The sequence below is a fragment of the Capra hircus genome, chromosome 22 (genome assembly GCF_001704415.2).
Source record: "Capra hircus breed San Clemente chromosome 22, ASM170441v1, whole genome shotgun sequence".
Lineage (NCBI taxonomy): Eukaryota > Metazoa > Chordata > Mammalia > Artiodactyla > Bovidae > Capra > Capra hircus.
Window position 1 is genome coordinate 31,542,220 of NC_030829.1, and position 21,491 is coordinate 31,563,710.

General features: G+C 39.9%; 1 protein-coding gene across 7 annotated transcripts in view; it reads right to left on the reverse strand.

The window, feature by feature from the left end:
• Positions 1-21,491, reverse strand: part of MITF (melanogenesis associated transcription factor) — a 230,901-nt gene that overhangs the window by 17,529 nt on the left and 191,881 nt on the right. For all 7 annotated transcript variants that reach the window (XM_013973641.2, XM_005695740.3, XM_018067161.1 and 4 more), the window contains exons 3-7: positions 17,535-17,762; positions 16,402-16,485; positions 14,165-14,260; positions 3,806-3,923; positions 1,298-1,354 (exon numbers count right to left, since the gene is read on the reverse strand). In XM_013973641.2, the coding sequence (XP_013829095.2) occupies positions 1,298-1,354; positions 3,806-3,923; positions 14,165-14,260; positions 16,402-16,485; positions 17,535-17,762 (583 nt within the window). The remainder of the gene's footprint in view (positions 1-1,297; positions 1,355-3,805; positions 3,924-14,164; positions 14,261-16,401; positions 16,486-17,534; positions 17,763-21,491) is intronic.

Below are 21,491 nucleotides of genomic sequence, written 5' to 3' on the forward strand. Positions count from 1 at the left end.
GACACAACCACCTTCCCCTAAGGACTTAGCAATTCCATTTCTTAGCATTTACCCTGGAGAAACTAACTCTGCTGTACACAGAGAGCCATGTCTGCAAATGTTCGCTGTGGCATTGTTTATAATAGGGAGAAACTGGAAACAGAACTAACACTTAGCAATAGGAGGATTACTAAATATCACAAGTCACATGTGGAACACCATGCAACAATTTTTTTAAAAGGTAGATAGATCTAGATGAGTAATAGCAAAAGGTCTTTAGGACACACTGTGGAGTGAAAAACCAGGCATCAATATGAGACTATTTGTGTTAAATCATAGACAAAATCATTCTATTATAATCTCTGCATGCATAAGGGTGTGTATTCTTAAATACACAGGAAAAGGTTGCAAAGACAAACAACAAATTGGAAAAAAAAACCAACAATGATTATTTTTAGAGCCCAGAGAAGAACTGTGAGCTTATCCTATCATTTCTACATGGACAAAGTGTTTATACATAACTTCATCCTTAAAAATCAATTTAGGAAAAAGAGGACAGGGGATCTTGAGATGAGAATTCACACAGACACAATTTTCTACTTCCAAGCCCAATATTTTTTTTTTGCAGCCTCTTGAACTTGTTTATGTAACAAAAATCTTGAATTTTCATAGAAAAAAGCATAAAGATGTGATCAAGAGTAAATTAAGCATGTAAGAAAGTAATTTTAAATGTTAGAAGACTTCTATTTTTTGTTTTAATGCTTCTTAATTATTAAAAAAAATTAAAATTTTTATTTTATAGAACTGTTAGACTTTTAAAAATCACTTTCTCATAGAAAGTTATACAACAAATCATAATTCTACTGATAGAAGACTTTTTAAAACCACAGTTAAAGTTAGAAATTTGAGAGGCTACCTCACCTCACTCAATGACTCTCCTCCACATGTTTCATTTTTTTTTCTTTTAAATCTCACTGGAGAAGGTGATTCCATAATCCCCTTTTGTTAGTTAAGTTCCAGTGTGAGCAACTTATAATTGGGTAGTCAGGGATCAAGATTCCCTCTTACAAAAAAAAGCAAAAACATCAGTCCTCAAGATACTGAAAACAAGCGTGTGTGTGTGTGTGTGTGTATAATTCACTTTAATCTGAGATTAAAATGTGAGGCAAAGTATATACTTTGGACTCTTCAAAAAACAATTTTCTTCCATAAAATAAACCTTTAACAGGTAAAATCAATTTCTCTTCAAAATGCCTGGAAACTCTTTGATATAAGGGGGAACATCAACTCCAATGTAATAAACATAAAACCAACTTACTCAAGTTGTGATTGTCCTTTTTTTGTCTCTCTTTGGCCAATGCTCTTGCTTCAGACTCTGTGGGAAAAATACATGCTGTGCACATGAATGAAGTCATTAGAAACCAGAACCTTTCAAGGAACAGAGTGGTGTGAACTAAAAAAACACTTCATTGTCTAAACAGATGGATGTTTATCTGACTTAACTATAAATAAAAACAGTTTAAAAATTTTTAACTTTGAATCAAAGACTTCCTTTTTTTTTTTTTTCCAAAAGCAATATATATCCAATAAATGCAAAATTTTAGCTTCTACAAAATGGTAGAAGACCAGTAACAAAGATGTCTGACAGGCTGGAACGACAGGTACGAACAACAAAAAAATAAATAACCAGAGATTATGAGAAGTTGCTGTCAATAGAGTATTGTCAGCAGTCAAATTTTCTTTTCAGGAAATAGCACTTTTCAGTCTTTCTTTGATGTGTTAACACACTGAGACAGAAGCTGAGCCAAGAAGCTCCCAAACTGGATCTCTAACTGGTTCATGGAAATGAACTCATTATTTAAGAACTTTGAGCCAGGTTCCATCAGAACCTGTTAGAATGAAACGATTCAATGACTTCTAGGGCAACTATTTACTACTCTGAGTTTACAAAAATAAAAATAGGCATTTGGGACAGAGGCATTTGGTGACAACTCCATTTGATCTGTTTGCATAGCAACTCTGGTGCGATCTATGCAATAAGGGATTATTAGCTGCCTTACAGAGAGTAAAACAAAACAAAGAAAAACAAATCAGGTTGCTTGACTAATCCTGGGGATTCAGGAACCTCTGTTACTTTCCTTTCAGAAGTGATATAAAAACATTACATTATCATAATCCAGAATTGTATTTTAAAATATATATCTTTTCAGAGAATGCAATGGCACCCCACTCCAGTACTCTTGCCTGGAAAATCCCATGGATGGAGGAGCCTGGTAGGCTGCAGTCCATGGGGTCGCTAAGAGTCGGATACGACTGAGCATCTTCACTTTCACTTTTCACTTCCATGCATTGGAGAAGGAAATTGCAACCCACTCCAGCGTTCTTGCCTGGAGAATCCCAGGGATGGGGGAGTCTGGTGGGCTGCCGTCTTTGGGGTCACACAGAGTCGGACACGACTGAAGTGACTTAGCTTAGCTTATAGCATATTTATTATATTGTTACAATGTATTATATATTATCAGGTCAGATTTGCTGACTTGTAAGCCTCTTTTTTGTGTGTATAGCGTGCTGCTTCCCGAGCTATCAGTGTTCAGAACCTCATTTCCTGTCCCTTTTCTCCTTTTCCTGCCATTTTACCCTTGTCCAGACTAGATTGGTCACTTTCTAAGATACCAGTGACTCTAGAGGTAGTGTCTGTTATATCTGTTTTTCAAAAAACTTAATAAATGTACACCCTCTTTACCCATTTCTTATGTCCTCTTTCCCCTTGTTGCTGTGGTTTTATTTCTGAAGAAACAATCATATACATAATTCAAAACCCCATTTTACACTCAAGAATTTTATGCATGTCACTCTAACCATATTTTATCCTTATTTAAATACAAGTTTCATTTAGCTATGTTTTCTAAAACTTCATTGTATTATTACTTCCTGGTACAATACCTAGGTGTTTGTTGGCTTTTGATGGTTTTTATGTATTAATCATCTTTTTAAAAACCAAATCAATGTCTTTTTTTTTAATGTCTTTCTCCTCCCACAATTTTCTGAACTTTTGTTTTTGTTCTTTCAAAGACACACTTGAATAGAAGAGGAATTTTTTTTTGCACCAAATCTATATTCCATAGTCTCAGTCTATTCACCGAATCCTGTAGGATGCAAGGATCAAATAATAAAAAGGGTTCGGATGAGCTGAAGGCCATAAAATCCAGCAGGGTAGAATGCCAGTTCTAATGCAGTTTCATCGTGTTTTAATGGCCAAATGCCTTCCCTAAAGCGTTAAACAAAAATGGCGAAACAGGTAATTTCACACTTGCCTCAAGAGCAAACGATACCCATTGCTCCATTTGATAAATTATTTTTTCACTCTGTGAGTGAATCTTTTGCACGTGATAGAGCAAAAGTAACAGGAAGCATCTTAAGAGGTAAGAAATATGTCCTTAGTCTGTCCCAGCTGTGGGTCTGAACGTGTGTCAAAGGAAAATTCAGATGAGTTCTCAAACTCAAATGCTACTAAGGGCCAGGAAAAAATCCAGACTGGGAGCCTGCTGCTCTCAGCCCAAAGGGGACAGCGGCCACAGACATAATGATGCCAGTCACAGAGGAATGGGGACCCGATTCCCAGCATCTCAAGTAATACTGGAAACCAGGATTTTCAAGTATAAGTACCTGACGCTAAAACATAGCTCAATGTTTCAACCACTGCACAGACCTGAAAACATATGTGTGTGAGTTGGAAATAGTTCTGGAGGTCACTACTTGGATAACTTTGCTGAACAGAACATGAACAGAAAACCTCCAGCGAGAGGCACATGTGCTGAGTATTTACCTGTGAGCTCCCTTTTTATGTTGGGAAGGTTGGCTGGGCAGGAGTTACTGATGGTGAGGCCTGGGGGTGGCAGGCCTTGATTTCCATAAAGGTCAATCAAGTTTCCAGAGACAGGTAACTGGAAAGAGAAGAAAACAGGAATGGAAGTGAATCACTGAACAATTCCTAAATTAGTCAGCCAAAACCCGTATTCTATTCCAGACTGTATTTACATATATACATCATTGATACTATGTATACAACAGAAAACTAATGAGAACATCACGCTGACGAGCACAGGGAACTCTACCCAGCACACTGGGGTGACCTGGATGGAAAGGAAGTCCAGAAGGGAGCAGACATATGTACCTGTGCAGCTGCTTCACTGTGCTGCACAGCAGAAACTAACACAGCACTGTAGAGCAACTAGACTCCAACAAAAACTGGCTTTTAAAAAAGAAATGATTTCATGTAAAAAAATATTTGTTAATACAGGAAATGAGATGTTTATCATTTCATTCATTCGCAGATATATGGTCTCCTTAGGGGTTCCCTTAGAGACAGGAAAGGAGACAGAATCTCACACACATCAAATCACTATACAACCCATCTGATAGGGTTATCGTGAGCATCGAGACAAAGGATAATGTGGTGGACTCTATCGGAGAAGGCAATGGCAACCCACTCCAGTGTTCTTGCCTGGAGAATCCCAGGGACGCGGGAGCCTGGTGGGCTGCCGTCTATGAGGTCGCACAGAGTCAGACACGACTGAAGCGACTTAGCAGCAGCAGCATTATCTATAGCATCTAGTAGCTTATGGTAGATGTGCAGTAAATACTGGCTATTATTAGTCATGTTCTATGTGGCATAGCTTTGTAGCCAAGTGAGGTTTCGCACCAAAGTCAACTTTCTTCTTTCCTTTTCTTCCTCTCTCTCTCTCTACAAAGCAAAGTAATGAAAAGTGTTTTCTTATTGGAAAAGAAATGATATCCTTACTATTATACTAAAAAGGTATTTTCCTTGAAACTGAAATCTTCCACAAAGCCACAAGAGGGAGCCCACTGACTTTCATAAAAGAACAAAATGTTAACACTTAAAAAAAAAAAAAAGAAATATTGAGCCTTTCCAAATGAGCTTAAGAGTGTTTGTCTCTTGTTCTGAACTGAATTATTTTCAAGCAGTGAATCTGTTTTATTCCAACAGTGACTTCCCTTTGTCACGTATGCATTTCCCTGTGACTAGCTCTCTGCTATGAGTTTGATGTACCCAGTTTTATAAACATATGAGATCCAAGACATTTCCTTTTCCCACTCCCTGAAATAAAGGTCTAAGTATTAATTGTTGGAAAACAGTTAAGTGATCTCACTACTTCCATGGCAGAAACTTCCCATTTCCAGCTCAACTCGAATAATTTGTGAAACTATCATTACCAGGTGAGAGTTTATGTCTTTAAGCCCTTCCTTTACTTGATTATACACTCTGATTTTTACTCCAATCTGAGAAAAGTAAGTGTAGATAGCGCTTAAGTCTGATTAAAATACTCAGGAACGCAGATGTACCTGGTAGAGACTACATGACAATACAGCATGTGCCATTCTTTCAAATAACCACTAACATACAGATTAAAAGATACCATGAAATAAAGATAGACTCAAATGTGTTTCCTCTCATTGGGAGCCACCAGGTATTGTATTCCTGTCATGACTTCTAAATAAACAGTCTATGAGCTAAACCCCTAGGTAGAGAGATGGGGGAAGTTTCCAACAGGTTAATGTGACACTTGCTCTGGTGTGATTGGGGCTGGGGGCTGTTTGAACAGACAGATCAGCAGAGCACATCTCTCTTCTGCACTCAGCCTTTTGTTCCTTTGTGAAGACAGCATCTAAATTATGCATATGAAATGGATTACACATATCTCACTATACGTATACATATGAAAATGTGATAATGTAAAATGCCCTTGAACCATATTTCAAGGGCCTCTAGCTAAGGAACTGATAAATAAGTGACTATGATTACTAGCTGTCTTAGTGGTTTTATATGAAACAGGTCATCTTCTCAGGTCAGCCTTGCCCTGTGTTTAGTTTTATTCTTGTCCAACTTAATACAGCAAAGTGAAAGAGGCTCAAATGTCTCAACACAGCACTGCAGTCAGAGAATCAGGAGTTATAAAGCTGGTGTGACATCTGATAAGACTTCGAGATTCCAAAGCTTTATCTTCCTCCTTTGTTGTTGCTCGGCCGCTCAGTCATGTCTGACGCTTTGAGACCCCATGGACTGCAGCACTTCGGGTTTCCCTGTCTTCCACTGTCTCCTGGAGTTTGCTCCAGTTATCTTCCTATCCTTCTAGAATTTCAGACTTGGAAAGAACTATTGGGTATTAATAAACCAATAATGTGACTTGAGATTCAATGCCACAAGCTAAAAACAATTATTTCCATGGCTTGAGAAATAAAGATCACATGTGCAAACTGTGTGCAAAACATACAACTGGGTTATTATGATAATTTGTTAGGAATAAATAATAGGCAAGTGATAAACACAACTAACTTTCAAAAAACACCTCTAAGTTATCACTGGATCGATACTGAACAGATATGTACTATTATAAACTTCTCCAGGATAAGAATATATTTTCTAACCACAATCTAAAGGAAGATGGTATGTGTACATATACTTAATAAATGCAGACTCACAAAAAGAGAAAGAGAGGGTGAAAAGAATTGAAAACTAGGGATGAGACAAAGAAACACACAAGGGGGTGGGTGGAAACAGGAAGAGAGAGACACAAACGCAAGAGTGGGGGAGAGATGGATGGGCAAGTCGGGTGGAAGCGGGGAGAACTGAGAAAGAAATGGATTGAGTAGGGCTTAAGAACTCCCAGAGAAGACCGTGTGGACTGGCAGCAGGGCTGACCAAAAAGAGAGATGAATTAAAATCTTCGGAACAAGACGCCTTATCGGGCACTCCACTGAGGTCAAACATCATTACTTCCAGTTGAAAAGGCAGCTTCTAACCCTCTGGAGAGTTCTTGAAAAGATTTCTCGCTTCGGCAGCTTTTCCAATCTTGCTGGTTAGGAGTGGGCATCATAGAGCCTGCTGGGGTATTTTGCTGAGAAAAACTTTACTTTGTGGGTGCCTACTCTGAGCCAGGCACAGAGATTAAAAGGCACTCTGTGTAACTTATCACGCTGACTTTATAAAAAGGAACATCGAGGTACTGCTCTGAGTGCAAGTTTTTGATAGGAGGTTCATATCGCATGTTAATTGTATTACTGGGAGGAGGGCAGGATCAACCTGCTGATAATAATCAATTAGAAACTGCAATTTTCAATTAATCTCCAAATGAACCTGAACAAATAAAAACCCGGGTGCTCACTAACTGTGGATACTCAAATTTACAAATGAACGGGGCAGTCATTTACATCCTGGGGTAAGGAGCCAGTGACTCAGGTTAGAAGCTGCCTGTCCCTGACGTGCCAAATGATATTCAACTCTGTGAGGTGAGATGTCCCTCTCTGAAAAAGTAGCAGTCATATCACCCATCTCACAGGGTTTTGTAAAAAGTAGACAAGATAAAGTGGGTGAAACAGGTGGTGCAGTGATAAACAATCTGCCTGCCAATGCAGGAGACACAGGAGATGCGAGTTCGATCTCTGGGTGGGGAAGATCCCCTGAGGAAGGGAAAGGCAACCCAATCCAGTATTCTTCCCGGGAAAATTCCATGGAAGGGGAGCCTGGCAGGCTACAGTCCATGGGGGTCACAAAGAGTCGAACATGACTGAAGACGCACGCACGAGTGAAACAGAGTACCTGCTCTTAAAGTGACTGATAAACTATGTTTCATTGTTCAGTCACTCAGTTGTATCAGACTCTTTGCGACCCCATGGACTGCAGAACATCAGGCTTCCCTGTCCTTCACTATTTCCCAAAGTGGCTCAAATTCATGTCCAGTGAGGTTTTCCTGAAAGTATATTCTTTGTCTACGGTTTTTTCGCTCAGTGATGTCCACTCTTTGTGACACCACGGACTGCAGCTAGCCAGGCTCCTCTGTCCATGAGGATTCTCCAGGCAAGAATACTGGAGTGGATTGCCATTCCTTTCTCCAGGGGAACTTCCCGACCCAGGGGTCGAAACTGGGTCTCCTGCCTTGCTGGCAGCCTCTTTACTGTCTGAGCCACCAGGGAAGTCACAGTTTTGGGGGCAAACTAATTTTCACTTTGATTAACAAAACTATCCACCATATGAATTGCCAAGCATCCCGTGGATTGCGATGCAGATCTAAGCACAGAAATGAGGGGATGTGTGTGGCTAAAGTGACTACTCCATATTCCAAACCTTTTTCCATTGGGGGTGATTTTGCCCCTTTTCCCCAGGGGACATTTGTCACTGTCTCGAGACCTTCTGAGTTGTCACTGTGGGATGGCAAGGTGTGAATGGCCTCCAGTGGGTAAAAGCCAGGGACCCTGCTAAACATCCTACAACAGACAAGACAGTCTCCACAACAAAAGATTACCCATCACAAATGTCAACAGTACCAAGGTTGAAAGACTGCTCTAAATGATGGCTTAGGTGCTTTATATTAACAGCTGTTATTTATGAAAGCTACTCAAAGGGAGGCTGATTAAAATAATATGGATTTCTAATCAAAAATCAGTCTCCTAGCCATGCAAATTTAGGAATTCAGTGGTTCCCTTTCTCATTTTGAAAAATTCCCCCAGTTACCTTCATTACTAGGTCAAAATAACACTTTTAAAGCTAAGGAAGACATTTGAATCAGAATATGGATTTCTAATTAAAAATCAGTCTCCTAGCCATGCAAATTTAGGAATTCAGTGGTTCCCTTTCTCATTTTGAAAAATTCCCCCAGTTACCTTCATTACTAGGTCAAAATAACACTTTTAAAGCTAAGGAAGACATTTGAATCAGTTCTAATGAGGTGGGTGAAACAGGAGCCTATTATACAGAGTGAAGTAAGCCAGAAAGAAAAACACCAATACAGTGTACTAACGCATATATGTGGAATTTAGAAAGATGGTAACGATAACCCTCTATGAGAGACAGCAAAAGAGACACAGATGTATTATAGAACAGTCTTTTGGACTCTGTGGGAGAGGGAGAGGGTGGGATGATTTGGGAGAGTGGCATTGAAACATGTATAATATATATGAAACGAATCGCCAGTCCAGGTTCAATGCAGGATACAGGATGCTTGGGGCTGGTGCACTGGGATGACCCAGAGGGATGGGATGGGGAGGGAGGAGGGTGGGTTTCAGGATAGGGAACATGTGTACACCCGTGGCGGATTCATGTTGATGTATGGCAAAACCAATACAATATTGTAAAGTAATTAGTCTCCAATTAAAATAAATAAATTTATATTTTAAAAAAAGCTAAGGAAGAGGAAGCACAACTTCTGTTAACATAAATATATTGTGTCTTTGCGGGGTTTTTATCCAGCACATTAACCTGATGGACAAGATTTCACTTCCAGTGCACGAGCTGTACAATGGACAGTAAAAGACACAGTCCCATTAGGACAAATAAAGAGAAGGTAGACACGTGTGCGTATGTTCCCTAAACTTTGTCTGAGTCAAGTTCTTCAATGTTCTGCTCCACCAAAATGAATATTGTTCCAAGTAAATGATAATTGCGAAATGTTATTATTTTTTTTTCTCCCTGGATGGTCCCCTTCTCTGAATATCAATTAAGTACTGTAAGCACAAGGAAACTGGGACTTTTATTCTTTGTTTGCGATGGTACAAGAGGGCCCTTGTGCTCTCAGAATAGTTATTTCTAGACTCCAATTCCCTTAGGATAGTTTCCTCTCTAGGATAGTTTCCTCTCTAAGTGTTCCTTCCACTTTATTTTTTAAAACAGTTAACTTGAAATAGACCATTTCAAAGAATGAACTAAAAGGAAAAAATGTCCAACATACAGAATATTAAGTTTAAACTCCACTGTGGGGAAAAAATTAACATGTTAGTAAGTTGTAGTGGTCCTGTTATTTAATTCTGACAACTAAAGCCCAATTTTATCAAGAATAAGAGCTAGTAACTAACAGCATAGGTTCTCTTGTTTTAGATGCTATTATTATCCCCATTTTCCAGCAAAGGAAAGTGAGGCAAAGACAAACAACTCACTCCAGAGTGCGTACTGAAGTCAGATGTCTGGCTGAGAGTCTGTGTTCCTCGCTTCTGTGTTACTGTGTCTTTCTGCCAGTTGTAAAATGCCGAAACAGTTTCTTGTGGGAAAGCTCTGATGTGCAGAACACAGAAGAGAAATGGGGACCAGGACAAAGTCAGTGACCCCTGAGGGTGCTGCAGGTTACTCTTCTCTTGACTGGGAATTAATCAAAGTCTGCCCTGGGGATTCTTCTCATCTGGGGACTCCCCTGAGATGGTCTCTCTGCTTCTGAAACATCCTTCTCCATTCAAAGTCTGAAGTGGGCTCCTTTTCTAAGCTTGTCAGCCCAGTGAGACCAGGAAGGAGACCTGACTCAGCTGCATCCAAAGCACCTCACCCGGCACTGGTCACATATGAGGCATCTAATAAAGGCCAAATCAATCTTAAAGTGAGTTCAGGAGCAATCGGACTAGGATACCTACTCCACCATAGACTGACCGAGGAGACACGGGTATTCAGTCTAAAGGTCATGTCTTCAGAGGGTTGTCACAGGACAAGTTCTCCGCGGGGCAAACTGGGATCCACATCCACAGAGAGACTCACTATGATAAATATTTCCATTATTGAGTATGATATTATTCTAACATAGAGTCGGCATATTACAGTTGCTGAGTGAATATCACCTGGATAAAATACTATCAAAATCATTTAAACTATAATAAATTATATATAATAATTTAGACATTGTTGAGTACAAGCTATGTTTCCAATGCTAAATGCTGTACATACTTTAGGGTTTCCCAGGGGGCTAGTGGTAAAGGGTCTCCTGCCAATGCAGGAGACAGGGGTTTCATTCCTGGGTCAGGAAGATCCCCTGGAGAAGGAAACGGCAACCCAATCCACTACTCTTGCCTGGGAAATCCCATGACAGAGGAGCCTGGTGGGCTACAGTCCGTAGGGTCACAAAAGAGTTGGAAAGGACTCAATGACTAAACAACAACAATTCATAATTTAGGAGATGACCATGTCAAGGAGAAACAATGATCAGTTCTATTTTACAAAAAAGGAAATGGAGGACTTCAAGACACTAAGTAATGTGCAAGGTCAGGCTGTTAGGATTTGAATCCAGGTCTGATGATAAATCTTCAGCTCCCAACCACTGTGTTACACTGCTTCACTTGTGAGTGTGGATTTGGAAGGTTTCAAGAAGCTGAAAGCCTGATATTTTGGAGGGGAATACAAAGGATATGCAAGAGGAAATTAAGGCAGTGAGTACTAGGTTAGATCAGATGACATCTGAGGTCCTTACCACTGGGGAAAACTTTTTTAAAAAGAACAATTTAAAAGAATCATGTCAATCCTACAGTTCTCCTGAGTATGCGCAGGTATTCATTTGATGCCACTGGAAAATTACCACCCTTGTAAAGTTCTTCTGAAATGACTTGGCCATTGCTAATTAGTGCTGCAAGGGGGCTGCTGCTGCTGCTGCTGCTGCTGCTGCTGCTGCTGCTCCTAAGTCGCTTCAGTTGTGTCCGACTCTGTGCGACCCCATAGACGGCAGCCCACCAGGCTCCCCCGTCCCTGGGATTCTCCAGGCAAGAACACTGGAGTGGGTTGCCATTCCCTTCTCCAATGCATGAAAGTGAAAAGTGAAAGTGAAGTCGCTCAGTCGTGTCTGACTCCTAGCAACCCCATGGGTACATGTAAAAATATAAATTCCTAAGCGTAAGCTCCTCCAAGGTTTTTGCTCCTGTTTGTCCTAGGATTCTGACTACTGACAGGCACCGTCTGCCTCACGGATGCATAAAGCTGAAAGCAAGAGGGTTCCACAGCAGCTGACCCAGGGCTCAAAGAGAGTGGGACAAGTTTGGCATGGGAACATTTGTTAGAAATAATATTTAGTTCTTTCAAAATGGGGGGTGAGTTTAAACGGGTAGTAAATTGACAAAACTAAACACTCTAGAAAAAACTCAGAGGTTTTGAGGGGAGTGCTTACTCCTCAAGACTTCAAGAAGGTGACTTAAAGGACTGGATCAAGACAGAAAAGAAAATGTAACTATAAAAAACTGGTTTTCTAGGGATTTTGGTATAAATAACTAAAAGCTACCACATTCCCTTGCCAAGGAAATTTATCATTGGAATTTAGTCTTTAAAAAAAATTCTGTGGTTAAAAAAATATCATCTAAATTCACCATTTTTAATTATTTTTAAGTGTATAGTTCAATTGCATTAAGTATATTCACATTGTCGGGCAGCACATCTCCAGAACTTGTTCATCTTGCAAATCTGAATTTCTATAACCACTAGCAACAACTCCCTTTCACCCTCTTTAACACCATGGAAGTTAATCTTTTAGAAACCAATTACTACCCTGCTTAGGAAAAGCATCTTAGGAACTTGCGTAGAAATTCAGTTCAGTTCAGTTGCTCAGTCGTGTCCGACTCTTTGCGACCCCATAAATTAGCAGTTTTTAAAAGATGACTCCATCCTGCAACCAATCTTGCTTGCTTGAGACTGGCTCCCACAATCCGAATTAGCTCTGGCCAATCTATCCTGTAACTGTCCTGAACTCACTGGTTTGTGTATACTGATAGATTTGCTCGGTTTGTGTCAAGTCTGAAGTCAAGGGGAGATTCTATCAGCAACCAGAGTCCTCTGTTTAGTGCTGAATGGTAGGTTCTTCCTCCAATTCCAGGGCTTGTCTCCTCAGTGTATAGTTACACCACCCCCTAGATTGTCCAGCTGGTGAATATATTATGCAGTGTTAAATATATTGCATCCTTAAAGCTCTTTGTCCATTTTATTTTCATTTCAAAAATCTGAACAGAAGGCTAGCATATTCTTGAACCCTTGGTGAAATTTAAATGTTAGTAAAAATAGTATACCCCCCAAAACATACTAATTACTAAAGAATATGATAGTCTCACAACATTGCTTGTATAGAAAACAGAAAAGGATGGGACAAGGCATTCAAAGCGGAGAAGACAATGGCACCTCACTCCAGTACTCTTGCCTGGAAAATCCCATGGGCAGCGGAGCCTAGTAGGCTGGAGTCCATTGGGTCGCTAAGAGTCAAGACACGGCTGAGTAACTTCACTTTCACTTTTCACTTTCATGCATTGGAGAAGGAAATGGCAATCCACTCCAGTGTTCTTGCCTGGAGAATCCCAGGGACGGGAGAGCCTGGTGGGCTGCCATCTATGGGATGCACAGAGTCGCATATGGGCTCTGGTCGCACAGAGTCGGACACGACTGAAGCGACTTAGCAGCAGCAGCAGGCATTCAAAGATGTACCGTGTCCCAGCTCTGACACATCTGAGCTGTATAACCTAGGGCAACACAAGCTAACCTTTCCTAACCCTAAAATGGAGGGCAAGAACCAAGTAAGACCCAAATGGAAGGAGTGAAAGAAAATAAACTCTACAGGCAAGGCTCCAACTGCAGAGAGGAATACTTAACTGCTGCTGCTGCTGCTGCTAAGTCGCATCAGTCGTGTCCGACTCTGTGCAACCCCATAGATGGAAGCCCACCAGGCTCCTCTGTCCCTGGGATTCTCCAGGCAAGAACACTGGAGTGGGTTGCCATTTCCTTCTCCAATGCATGAAAGTGAAAAGTGAAAGTGAACTCGCTCAGTCGTGTCCGACTCTTAGTGACCCCATGGACTGTAGCCTACGAGGCTCCTCTGTCCATGGGATTTCCCAGGCAAGAGTAGTGGAGTGGGGTGCCATTGCCTTCTCCGGGAATACTTAACAGAGAAGAGCAAATATGATCCCTGCTTAATGAACTAAAATTGGAATAAATTTGCCATTGAAAAGGGGCAAACTGAACGTCACTTAATCACCTGTCAATGGTAAAGGATCTCCTTTAAAAAGTGCATTACGTTTTCAGGCTGACCAGAAAACCACTGTAAATAATACAGTAAATAATAGCACGCAGTATTTCCCTTGGCAGCAGTATACTAAGTTGGGCATCAGATGTCGAGGGGAGTTAGAAAACCTAGCATGTTATTGAAAGTGAACTTGGACTACAGGGACTGCAGAGCTTTATCATGGAGTTACTGATAAACTCACAAGAAATCCTTAATTTCTAATGTCTGAGTCATTTATCTGTGATCTTGAGATATTTCTCTGCCTCATCAATTAACTTCTCAAAGAATCACTTGCAAAGAGAAACTGAAAATTCAGGAACAGGAAAAAAACATGGGAAATAATATCTCAAGCTTTTCTTTTAGAAAAATAAAAAGATCACCAATACCGTATTTGCCATTTGCAAGGCGGGATCCATCAAGCCCAGGATCTCTTCATTATAACTTGATTCTAGGCTAATGATGTCATCAATTACATCATCCATCTGAGGGAAAAAGGCAATGGAAGAGAGATAGATATAAGCAAAAACTGTGCAAAGCAATTCAAAGCGAGATCCATGGTCTTTCCTGATCTAAAGAAGTAACACTCTTTAGTAGAGTCTAAGAGATAACCGTCCTCTTCCTCTCCAAAGGAGTACATTATTGAAGACCATTAATGCTAACGGGTGATGAGGAGGAGGATATACGCAACCAGCACATAGTGATTACTAGGTGCCAGTCACTGGGCTCGGGGCTTTTTATGGACTAACTGGTTTACCCTGACAATAACCCTACCAGAATAGGTGCTATTATTACAGCAATTTTTCAGGTGAGATACATGGGAAACAGCTTGCCCAAAGTCACAAATCAAAGAAGAGTTAGAGCCACAGTTTGAACTAAACTTTCAATTGTTGTATAAAACCGCCTGCCCTAAACAGGAAAGAGGAACCAGGAAACTTCATCTTGAACGATAGCTGCTTTTTCCTTTTCTCATCTAAATTTACATCCAGTACATTTCCCACACCGTCCTTGGAGTAAAAAAAAAAACCACAGATGGCTGTTCAACCCTTTGTTCCCATAGAGGTGTGGGGGGCACTGTGGCTCCCAGGCCACTGGTTAACCCTGCAGTCGTCTTACAATAACTTGTACACTAAGTCTCTCCTTGTATGCCTGCCAGTGGGCTCGCACTCCCGGAGGAGAGCGCCAGGACGAGGTTATCATTACAGTCGTGGAGCTGACATTCCCTCTAGATCAATTTTATTTCTGAAGTACCAAAACATCAGTCACGATAGTAAACAACAGTGATTACATGTGCATTGCAGCAGTTGCAAAGACAAGTCTGTGAAAACATTTCTTCGTAAACATCTTAGGTATTTGATCTAATTGGTATGTCTGTGTGTGTGGTGTGTGTGTGAGTGTGTGCGTGCATGCGAGCATGCAAACACCTGCTTGGGTCTTAATAGTGCTTCACAAGTACACAGTGAAAGCTCAGAACTCAGAGGGATGCCCCTGTGTGCCTTTTTGCCACAGTTAAAGAAGACAGGCTTCAACATCATGGGGCTTGTCAGAATCTTGGCTCTCCCACTTTCTGGTTTGGATCATTGCCCCTAATCTTTAAGAGTCACAGTGTGCCAATCTGTAAAATGGAGTTAATAATACTCATGCCCTTATTGGATTCTTGTGAGATTTCAGGACAAACCATATGAAGTGCTCACAGTGCCAAGAATAGAGCATACATTCAAAAAATGAGTGTCACTGAGTGACTCCAGAGAAGAATAAATGGAGGTCAGTTTTGAGAAACTGCCAATACTGTTTCCTTTCCAGGTATACCAATTGTATGTCCTATTTAAGAGATGACATTCCAAGTGAATTGCCAAACTGGAAAATGGGCCAGAAGACTTATGAGCAACCTCTCTTTGTAAATGTTTAATCTTTTTTTTTTTTTTTCAGGGAAAGGACATTAGTGGCTTTGGTGTGAGAGAATTTTTAAAATAATTTGTTCTTTTATGAAAAGAGTCATACATGTTGATAAAAAGCAAAAAAAAAATTTCTTCCTCTTATATATCCATGCACACATTTAAAATATAAAATATAATTAATAAATGGATGTAACATAATTTATATATCCATTAAACAGGATGCCGCAGAAGAACTTTTCATTGCTTGGGAAAATATTCATGAATTATCATTAAATGAATAAATAAAGTTTCCAAATGTATTTTTCATGGGATTTCATTTTATAAAACTATAAAACTATATAGATCTTACACATACACACATCTTGGTTTTACAGATATTCTGTCCAAGTTGCTAGCCCATAAATTTGTATGACATACTTTGATGATGGTATCTAAATGAAGTACAGCAGTTTACATCTTATTTATTAAAATTTATGTATTTTAAGCATTGTTTAACACCTTACAGCAACTCAGGGGAAAATGCATTTTAGTATCATTTCCCTAGTAGTTTTTAAATCATGAGACATCATGAAGAAAACAGCACTGTTCATAGCTTTCTCAATTGGAAAAAAAAAAAATCAATGGGGGTGGGGGCAAAAATCCAAAGTCATTAAGAAGGTGTGATTAGCCACAAATATAGATCCTCATTACAAAGTGTTATATCCTTGGGCTGCCGAGTCATTCAGTACCTGCATGCACGATGCTCGTGAATGTGTGTTCATACTTGGGCATTCGCTCTCCGCCCTGTTTTGCTCTTCGAACTTATAAAACCCCTGCAAAAACACAAGCAAAATCAGCCCATGACTTGGATTTGCAAGTGACTGTTCAGTGACATTTTCACACGAGGTTGATGGTGTAGCAACAAGATGAACTAAGCTCTTCAGTAAAGTGAAATGTGACCAAGAAGTGAAATAATGAAGAAAGAACGTCCATCAGATCAGTCTGACAAATGACAAGCATGGACAGAGAAAAATAAGATGGTTGGTTTGGGCAAAAGGGAGAGGATTTAGTCCCTCTAGAAATTAAAATCAACCAAACTTCAGAAGGGTTACCTCTGAAATCACATGAACATTTCAGAGGACAGTCAAACTCCATTAAAATGATGCTCATCATCTCATACTTTGGAAAAAACAGGCATTAAATCACAACTTGCCTTTTAGGTAGGCTTCAAATTTTGGTGCCACAATTAGCTCTGAGGTATATTTGAGTCTTGTCTCCAACCCAGCCTTTATAAAAAGCAGCTTTCACCAGCAGCAGCAATTTATTAAGGAAACCAAATACACCTAGCAAGGAAATCTTTGCTTTTCTGTTAGATTCTCAGGTACTATATTCTTCCAATCCAGCCATGCACCCTCTGTGCTTTTTTCGTTTTTCCTTTCCAGCTCAGGGAGAAATAAAAATAATATTCCAGACACTCACAGCAAGCAGAACTTCTAAACTGCCTGTCCGACACCTTTTCTATTTTTACTATCCCTTTTCCACCTTCCCTTCTCTCCCTGCATTTTCAATGCTTTGTAAATGGAAAGGCACGGAAGAGAACACTCAGCTAACAAGCGGAAATGGGATAGGAGAAAAAGGGTCCTCACCTCCGGGTTCTGCTCCGAGGGGGCCAAGTCCCCTGCCTGGAGCCATAACCCAATAACCCAGTGACAGTGATGGGGACCAGAGGCTGGAGGATGACAGCTAGCATGGGGAGTCTGGGACAAAGGCCGGTGAAGGTGGCCACGCGGACAGACTGGAGTCCACAATCAAGTGCAGGAGGGAGATCCGACAGACAGTCATTCAGTGTAAGAGAAAGGAGAGGGGAGGAGACATGAATTACCTCTTTTTCACAGTTGGAGTTAAGTGTAAGCATAGCCATGGGGCTGTTGGGTGCGCTGCTCCCCGGCACTGGTGGCATGACATGGTCGCCAGGCTGGTTTGGACATGGCAAGCTCAGGACTTGGTTGGCATGTTTATTTGCTAAAGTGGTAGAAAGGTACTGCTTTACCTGCTGCCTTTGGGCTTGCTGTATGTGGTACTTGGTGGGGTTTTCGAGGTGGGTCTGCACCTGAACATAGCCATGGAGGGAAGAGAAGAAAGTGCTGTTATTGGTGAGTTTTGGACAGCTCTTCTTTTCAGGCACAAACATGAGACAAGCCAGTCTGTCAACAGAATAGATTATTAAGCCCCTATTAGGTACCAGGCACTGTGCTGATGGATTTTGCTATTACTGAAGTTTAAAGGCTAACTCTTTGGATTTGGGTTAATACTCTGCCTGGTTTCATTTCCCTGCTAATTAACGGTCCATCTCTTTAAAACCTTGTGCCCTTCTTCTCATGCATAATAGCTAAAAAGCTGCAACTATCTGTAGGGTAAAAATTTTCTCAAACACACCTGAGTTTATTAAGATCAAAACAATAATCTAGAAGAAGGTGTATAACTTATTTCAGTTTTCTTTGGCAAATATAATAGCGTTCTGTTTTGTTTAAAAACACAAAAACAAAACCTCCTTTAGAAACAACTATAAAACGGTTGTAGAACATAAACAGAAACATTCTGATGATTAAATCCACCAGTTGCAGATTAATTCTTCCCACTTTCATTGGGACATGAGTATTCAATATTTTAATTAAGATCTCAAACTCAACATAAAAAGCAGTTCCGCATGAAGTAGTTTCTTTCAAACACAAAAACACTTCCATAGATGTGTTTGTTTGTTTGTTCTTTTTTGGATGTGTTTTTAAAGGCATGTATATTAAGCCACCAGAATATTTTCACCTTGTTTCTTATAAGACATTAATAGAGAATACGAAGCTTTTAAACAAAATCAACGATACTCAATATAGTCACTTTTTACTTGAGAAACACAATTTAATCTTACAAGCTATGAATAGGAGTCATAGGGAGAATACAGCCATGCACAGGGGGGAAAAATCCTACTAATATTTACTCTGTTCAAAACTACATTGGATTCCTGCTTATGGCATCAAACAATAAACAACATTAAATGGGAGGACACGTACCAACTGAAAACTGTGTGTCTACTACAATAACACGAAAAGCTGAAACACTCGATTTATGAATTACATTTCAGAGACTGAATAGAAGAATAAAGCTCACCTGATAGTGATTATATTCTAGCATTTCCAGCATAACCACGTTTTAAGTGGCCCCAATCCAACGAGAAACAGTAGACTATCCGTTCCCTCTACTTTCTGTAATTCCGATTCGTAGACTGGCATAGAGAAAGCACTATAAACAAGGTGTCCCGAGATACCACCGGAAACTTCATCACAGCAGCCCTGCTTATAATAACCTAAGCTAATTAGTTATGCATGTAAAAAAAAAAAAAGAGTTCACACAAAGGGCTTTTTTTTTTGGAAGCCCTACGAGTTTGCTCTTAAATATTGATATCAACCCCCCCATCCCACCCAGCTTGACGTCATGCTTTTTTTTCATAAATATAAAAGAACCTTTTTTAAGGGATGAGCTATCAAAGTCAAACTCGCTGTCAGATCAAGGCCAATTCACTATTCATCTTTAGTTCCAGTAGTATTAATAGACAATGCTATTTCTCTTTCAGCAATAGGTTAAGAGCTAGATGCCCTCTTTGGAGAACACTGCCTAAAAGCTACACATGAGACTTTGCTAATGGCTGAGTAACTCAGCCCCTTCCAAACACAGAAAGAGTGTCCTTTAGTATGCGGGAGTCCCTAATGAACTTTTGAGTTCAGCAGTCTCATCTTGCATCCAGGTCTCAAGGTGCATCTTATTCTTAACTGGATAGATAAGTAAATTTCCTCCTGACCTTGCATTAGGAAAAGGGGGAGCTTTTCTAAATAGAAAAGGAAAAATACATATATCCACAGAGGCACTTTCGGATACATATTTACGTGGAAAATAAGAAATACACATCTCCCCAATTTAGTCCTCAAATTAGGAAGCATAACAATTTTCACTGAAAATCTTTTAATGTAATTTTTGGTGCTAGAGAAGAATATACTTATCATATACACAACTGGTGTATTTGTATATTTGCTCATTTATTCATTCCATTATTTAATGTTATTATGCGCTAAACGCTGTTCCAGGCAAAGAATGTACATTGTGAGAAAGTAGATACAATTGTCAGCTTTATGACACTGAGAGTCTGGGGTGAAGCAAAGGAAGGAAAACACAAACAGATATATATTTAAAATTATGATAATGGCTGATAGGCACTGCTGAAATGGTGAGATATTTTAAGTATAAGAATGTAAAATTCAATAATTTTGTCCAAATGCCCAGGCTAATGAAGTCCTTTAGTTGACAATCTCAAATTGTTTCAAATGACTGATCTAACGTGCACAGAAACATTTTAAGTTTCATAAAGGGTCCAGACATGATAATGATGAGGACAATAGACATTACTAAAATAAACATCAAATGAGGGCAATGGGTGTAAGGTGCTTATTTCACTATTACACTTAAAAAAGAAAGGGCTGCACATTTAAAAATAAATGTTAATTCACTGGCAGATCCTTATTCTTTAAATGAATCAGAATTTCAGGCTTTAGTAAGGAAAAAAGCAACTTGTCTGTTCAGCACTGAGAGTGAGGTCTTTACTACAACCAGGTTGAGGTGGTCAGAGTGGGATATATTGTTTCCCTTCTACTGTCAGTGTCTTTTGAAGTAAGTTAAGAACAGACTGGCTATAACCATTATGGAGAAGACAGAACATCCCCAGACATCACCAATTCAACACCTGAAACAGGTGACATAAAGGAGGTCATGATCTGTGGGGTTATGCACAGACCTCACAGGAGCGGTGAGGTCTGTGGCAAACTAGAGAGTCCACGTGCTTCATGTAAAAAACAAAAAAAAAACAAAAAAAACGCTGACATAATCTGTAACTGACTGTGGCCCTGTGGGAACACCATTCCAGTTGAGTTAGGCTTTTTTTTCAATTTTTCAGTTTAGCCTGCAACCTGAACTTGTTTTTTCAATGCAAACTCCCAGATTACGAAAATGACACCTAATTGTTTGATTTTTCATACTGTACAAGACAAATCAAACACACTTGTTGGTTAGACTCAGCAGAAATGTGGTCTCTGCTCTACACTGTCCAGAAGGAGAATCTTTCTTTCTATATTCTGGGGCCCGGCAGGAGCACCAAGGTTCTTAGAAGTTAGTTCTTCTTCTGAAACATTAGTGTCAAATATAGGCCATTCCATTCCTGGTGCCTCTCTGAGAGGCACATCATGGCTTCTGGCACAGTCAGCCGAAGAATTAAGTATTAGAAACCTGGGATCACATTCAGACCTCGCAACTTACTACCTATGTGACCTTCTGCACGATATTAAGCTTTCCAGGCCTTCGTCACTTCATATGCTCAATGAGGGTGATAACAGGAATTGCCTGCTAGAGCTGTTTTTGGCATTAAGCGAAACCACACTTCTACTAGGCTTAGCAATCCATCTCAAACAACAGTTTTCAAATTTTCTTTTTTGCCTTAAGTAAGTAAGTAAGTGAAGTCACTCAGTCGTGTCCAACTCTTTGTGACCCCATGGACTGTAGCCTATCAGGCTCCTCCGACCATGGGATTTTCCAGGCAAGAGTGCTGGAGTGGATTGCCATTTCTTTGCCTTAGGACCCTTTTAAACTCTTAAGTGTCTTGTGTTTGTATGGGTTATATCTATCCATATTTATCATCTTAGGAATTAAAACAGAAAATTTTAAAACACAAGATAACTCACTAGCATATAGTCCGCTGGACATGAGAACAATGACTTTGTAACACATTATGTAGCCTCTGTAA